This window comes from Gossypium arboreum, chromosome 10 (assembly GCF_025698485.1).
Source record: "Gossypium arboreum isolate Shixiya-1 chromosome 10, ASM2569848v2, whole genome shotgun sequence".
Classification (NCBI taxonomy): Eukaryota; Viridiplantae; Streptophyta; class Magnoliopsida; order Malvales; family Malvaceae; genus Gossypium; species Gossypium arboreum.
The window spans coordinates 120,328,615-120,334,400 of record NC_069079.1 but is presented as its reverse complement, the minus strand read 5'-3'; the positions used below and the strand labels follow the sequence as shown (position 1 = coordinate 120,334,400).

Genomic DNA, 5,786 nt, shown 5'->3' with positions numbered 1-5,786 from the left:
ATGTCATGAAACAACATCACCATAGCTCTCTGATATGTTGCCCCAGCGTTCTTTAATCCGAACGGCATCACCTTATAACAGAATGTTCCCTACATCATTACGAAAGTAGTTTTCTCCATATCCTCAGGAGCCATCTTTATCTGATTATAACCCGAGAATCCATCCATGAATGAAAACAATGAATGTTTGGCTATATTATCCACCAATGTATCGATGTGTGGTAAAGGAAAATTATCTTTAGGACTTGCTTGATTCAGATCGCGATAATTCATACACATTCATACCTTGCCGTCTTTCTTTGGTATTGGGACTATGTTAGCTACCCGTTGTGGGTACTTGGAGACTTGTAGGAAGCCAGCATCGAATTGTTTCTTGACTTTTTATTTTATCTTTAACAGCATTTTAGGTCTCATTTGTCTTAGCTTCTGTTGAATGGGTTTGCATTTTGGTTTCAGTGGGAGTCTATGGACCACTACATCCTTGTCCAATCCTGGCATGTCCTGATACGACCATGCAAATACATATTTGTACTTATGAAGAAAAGCGATCAAATCATGTTTGGTGTTATCTGAAATGAAAGTCCCAATCTTCACTTCTCGCCTCTTTTCTTCATTCCCAAGTTTACTATCTCAACAGATTCTTGATGAGGTAGAATCTATTTATCTTCTTGTTCTACCATTCTTAGTAAGTTAGGAGATAAGACATACTCTTCAACATTTTCCTCAGGTTCGAACTCTCCTAAACAAATAGCTTTCTCGAAATCGATTTCAATATTTGTAACGGGTTTGTTCATATCGTTGATATCTGAACACCTGAAAGTTGAATGGAAAAGAAACTATAGAGGAGCATCAAAGTATTGGGACCAACAAGCATAATGTTATGGCATGACGTGAGATATATGCAATTACAGGCTGTGAGAAGAGGGAAAAATTATGAAGTTAATAAGAATGAAAAGACCATGACAAAATACATCTTCATTAATGTTCATTTAAATGAAAAAGAGCAAACATAAGCTCTTACAAAAGAATCCCACTATTACTTAGGGACACACAACAAGAAGAGTGTTAACATTGAGCATTACTTTGGAGAAGACTTAGAAACTACAAGGAGATCCACAACAGTCCAATTGTTCAAAACGAATCTAGGAGGACAAGGGCGTATCATTGAAACATCTTTAATTGCATCATCTCCTTTGTCAATGACATTTATACTGACACTCTGAAGACCACTTTCAATCAATAACAGTTTACTTCATGGATTATCTTGCCCAGGGTATATCATTCCTGCAGATGTAAATGTTTTTGACAAAGGAGGGTACATTATGGGCTTCCATTCTAATTCTCGGCCTAAGGCTCTTGCAATCTGCCTTTCTCGATCTTTCTGCAAATGTTTTCTTCTTTGTCGCATATCTGGTTCGAACCCTAAACCATATCGAGCCTTATGGGGCACTGGTTTTAGAGCTCTCACTATCCCTTGCTGATATCTTCCCAAACCTTTCCTCGCTCGGGCTCCCTTTCCCATAGTCAGCTTAATTCCCATCTTGGTATTCCTTGACGGCTTAGGCATGAGAATTTTATTTCCTTTAGCAACGAACGTAGCATTGATGAATTCAAAGGAACGGAAGGAACATTCTACTGCATCCTTGCTTACTTCAAGGTATGGTATACAAGCAGAGATAGATGCGACAATGTCTTCCTCACCCACAACAGTGACTAAGAGACCATCCATGATAAACTTCAATTTTTGATGGAGAGATGAAGGAACTACCCCAGCAGAGTGGATCCAAGGCCTTCCTAAAAGGCAATTATACAAAGGTGTGATGTCCATGACTTGAAACTCGATGTCATATATGTAGAGGCCCACTTCTAGAGGAATTTTGATATTTCCCATGGCTTCTCGTCTCATCCCATCGAATACTCTTACTGTAGAGTGACAAGGCCTTAGATAAGATAGATCAATCGGAATTCTAGAAAGCGTGGCCAAAGGCATGACTTTGAGTGCAGACCCGTTGTCAATGAGCACATTCGGTATTATATAACCCTTGCAACGGGTTGTGATATGTAATGCCTTTACGGAGCCCCTACCATTTGGGGGTATTTCGTCATCACTGAAAGAAATAAAATTATCTGCATTCAGGTTATTCACCCACCTATCAAGTTTTTCGACAGATATATTGCTTGCCACGTAAGCTTAGTTTAACACTTTCAGCAAAGTATTCCGATCTGGTTCTGAATTCAACAGTAGGGATAATATCGAGATTTGTACCGGTTGTTTGCTTAACTGTTCCACGACGTTATATTCACTATGCTTGATGAACTTCAAGAATTCACGTGCTTCTTCTTCATTCACAGGCCTTTTAACTTCTTGTTCGAACGGATTCTCAAGTTCAACCTCGGCCTCATGCATCGGTGCATTTCCTTTCTGCTTCAAGTCATTAGTCTTCTTCATTGGTTCGACCACTTTAGAATAGCACCTCCCGTTGGGGGTGAAGTGTCCTACTTCGCCAATTTTTCTGGTCGTGGCTTTGGATTTTTCATCTTCAGGTATAATAATATTGACATCATATTTCCACAGTACTGCCTTGTTGCCTTTGTAAGGGAAAGGAGATGATACTTCAATTATCATTTTTGGTTTCACTTGTTCCTTTTTTGCATCGTAATAAATCACTAATGGTTGATTGGCGCTATAAGGGAAACTTGATAATTTATTGTCAGAAGCGCATACTTCTCCCTCATCAGCCTCTTTGTTAAAGATCCAAATCTCCTTGTTGTCCATCATGTCTTGAAGTAACTTTTTAAATTCCTCACAAGACTGAATGTCATGCCCTTCAATACCATGGAAGTCACAAAAACATTAACTTTTTATACTTCCTTCTTTGAAAGTTCTGTTGGGATGACAGAACAACCACTTTTCAACCATTACTTCCCAAATCTTTCGCATCGGTGTCTTTATTTCAGAAACACAACTTTTGGCATGCCACCTGTCTTCTTTTATCATCACGCTCACGTTCCCTTCAGTGTGGTTAGGGAGTAGGTTTCTAGCCGTATTACCCGCACCATCAAATCGTAGAATGCCTGCATCAATAAGACCTTGAACCCTCCTTTTAAAGGCTAGACAATTTTCTGTAGAATGCCACTGGTTTTCGGCGTGGTACATGCAACTAGCATTAGGATCATACCATTTTGGGTGTGGAGGCTTTAGGGGTGCCATATAATGTGGGGATATTAATCGTTTTTCCAACAGTTTTGGGTACAGCTCTCTGTATAACACGGGAATTTGGGTGAATTGAGGTTTTTCAGGATTGAATCTTGCCGGTCTTTGTTCATTTTTGGGTTGGTTTTGAGCAGGCATGGTATTTGGTGGGAACATGGCAAATGGTCTTTGGTTATCTGTGGCATAGACGGGGTAAGGAGGAGGTGCTTGATAGTAAGGGCTTTGGGGAGGATAATAAAAGTTTTGAGGTAGGCGATATCGAGGTCGTGGCTGGACTGTGTAAGGATTAGAAGTGTGGTGGCTCTTAGTTCCCACCATATGGGCTTTTGCCTCTTTTTTCTTTACAGGTGTTGCCCTTTTTGAGCTTTCAAAACCTTCCATCCTTCCACTCTTGATGGTATTTTCTATAAGTTTCTAGGATATTACAATATCTGCAAAGTCTTTCGTGGCACTTCCTACCAACTTATCATAAAACGGGGCTTTCAAAGTGTTGATGAAGAGGACCGTTATTTCAGTTTTAGTCAATGGGGGTTCTACTTGAGTCGAGATATCCCTCCACCTTTGCGCGTATTGCCTAAAAGTCTCCGTCAGCTTCTTTTCCATTATCTGCAGAGTTAGTTGATCAAGCACCATGTCGGATACATGCTTGTATTGTTCACAAAATGCTAACGCCAAGTCTTTCCATGATCGGATCTTTTCTCTACTAAGTTGGTTATACTATCGAAGGGCCGACCCAACCAAGCTGTCTTGGAAACAGTGTATTAGCAATTTATCTTCATTCACGTAACCAGTCATCTTCCAGTAGAACATGATAGGATGCACTTTTGTACATCTCATTTCATCGTATTTTTCAAAATTTGGTACTTTAAATTTCGGAGGCAGAACCAGATCAGGCACCAAACTAAGCTCTTTGGCACTTAGTGCAGGAAGGTTTTAGCACATTCTATCGCCTTGAGCCTTTCTTCTAAGCTCTTATACTTATCATAGGCATCATGATCATCCATTTTCAACATGGCTATTTATACTGGATCATCCAAATCTGGAACATTAGGATCAGCAGGATTAGCTCTGGGGTTTGATACGAATATACCTTGCCCTAGATGAGCAGGGGCTACGGGTCATTGCTCCAAGCTTGCAGGTTCTCCTCGAGGACATTCTCTTTGCATTACGTGTGCATGAGGTGGAGTGAAACCTGGGGGATAGAGCGGATCCTGATCATGATTAGTTCTTGGCTGAGGCTTCATAGTGTTAGGGCTCTGCATAGGTCCCTTTCCTTTGACCAAAGTTGTCATCATTTCCATTATTTTGGCCATTTGATCTCTTTGCTCAAGCGACCCCTCTCGAGATCTTAACATCATATCTCTTGCTTCCTGTTGTGACTTGGTCAACTGCTCTTGCAATTCTCTTTGGGCCCTTTCTATCCTTTCAATTCTCTCATTGAATTCGACTTCCATAATTCTAGCTTTTCGGTGCGTCCTATAAGAATGACGTGATTCCAGACTTGTATTGTCATAACTACGAATTATACGGTTTTAGCCTCAGTGAATAATTAAGGTGATATGTACATGCAATGAATGAATGAATGAATGTCAAATGAATTTTAGTCATGAATGAATGTGCAAGAATTTGGTGTTGATTTCAAGATGGCCCCTACTTAGGCATTTCATTAATCAAAAGAGTCTATTACAAAACGTTTCACTATCTTTGATTTAACAGTTACATAAATTTTCTAGCCACATCGCCTTGTTTCTTCACTCGTTCTAAGAATTCTGATATGCTTGATCTTTGACTCAGAGGGAATTGGCAACTGAGAGTTTCGACTTCATCTGATGATTGCATGACTTGTATAGTCGCATTGCGAATTTCATTTATCAAAAAGCTGAGTTGCATTTCCTTTTCTTGGAGAGCTCTTTCGTAGGTGCGAGTGTCTCTGTCGTGCTGATCATTCTTTTCTTCTAGAGCTTTTAGAAGAGTATCTAACTGTTGCTGACTAGATTGCAGCATATTTTCTAGATCTTGTACTTTCCTTCTTAGCTCTTGACGTTCGGACTGACTAGTCACAAATTCTACATCATAGTTTCATACTCAGCATTTTTCTTTCATAACTCTATCATAGAACGCGCAGCTTTTTCCTCTTCTTTCTTTGCTTTCCCTTTCCAAAATTCCATCCCACCTTTGATGTTGCTAATTTCTTCCTTCCATTCTGCTGACGACTTTCCCAAACCACTATTTTTTATAGTGTTTCTTAGTTCCTTATTTTCCAAATAAAGGTCTCTTAAGTCGTTTCTCACGATTTCAACTTATTTTTAAACTTTCATGGATTTGGATTCTTCAATTTGGACCCCGATCTTTAGCTGGTAATTTTCCTCTTGAAGAGAACTAATATCCCGTAACAGCTTGGCCTTTTCACGTTCAAATTCATGTCTCGCTACTTCCAGCTCGGATGGCATTTCTTCTGAGAAAGGATTCTGGAAAGTGTAACTCATCGGTGAGATTTGTTGACTATTTACTTGTCGTTTTCTCCATAAGTCATAATCCTGAGTGGTAGTATCAGCATAAAGGGCTAACTTCAT

General features: G+C 39.7%; 2 protein-coding genes across 2 annotated transcripts; both read right to left on the bottom strand.

Annotated features, from left to right (window-relative positions):
* Window positions 1-1,258: 1,258 nt before the first annotated feature.
* On the bottom strand, window positions 1,259-3,594 carry LOC128282154 (uncharacterized). The gene is made up of 5 exons (XM_053020324.1): window positions 2,868-3,594; window positions 2,697-2,825; window positions 2,201-2,588; window positions 1,367-2,107; window positions 1,259-1,283 (listed from the first exon to the last, which is right to left on the bottom strand). Exons 1-5 carry the CDS (start codon window positions 3,592-3,594, stop codon window positions 1,259-1,261), a joined length of 2,010 nt encoding a protein of 669 aa, XP_052876284.1.
* A 1,335-nt stretch (window positions 3,595-4,929) lies between these two features.
* Window positions 4,930-5,786, bottom strand: LOC108487774 (uncharacterized). The gene is made up of 2 exons (XM_017792133.1): window positions 5,526-5,786; window positions 4,930-5,262 (listed from the first exon to the last, which is right to left on the bottom strand). Exons 1-2 carry the CDS (start codon window positions 5,784-5,786, stop codon window positions 4,930-4,932), a joined length of 594 nt encoding a protein of 197 aa, XP_017647622.1.

Coding starts and splice junctions, on each gene's coding strand:
- LOC128282154 (XM_053020324.1), bottom strand. CDS start 3,594: ATGGAAGGTTTTGAAAGCTCAAAAAGGGCAACACCTGTAAAGAAAAAA. Junction 2,589..2,696: donor TTCTGACAATAAATTATCAA/GTTTCCCTTATA, acceptor TCCCTTACAAAG/GCAACAAGGCAGTACTGTGG. Junction 1,284..1,366: donor TTGCAGAAAGATCGAGAAAG/GCAGATTGCAAG, acceptor TTACATCTGCAG/GAATGATATACCCTGGGCAA.
- LOC108487774 (XM_017792133.1), bottom strand. CDS start 5,786: ATGAAGTTAGCCCTTTATGCTGATACTACCACTCAGGATTATGACTTA. Junction 5,263..5,525: donor AAGAATCCAAATCCATGAAA/GTTTAAAAATAA, acceptor GTGACTAGTCAG/TCCGAACGTCAAGAGCTAAG.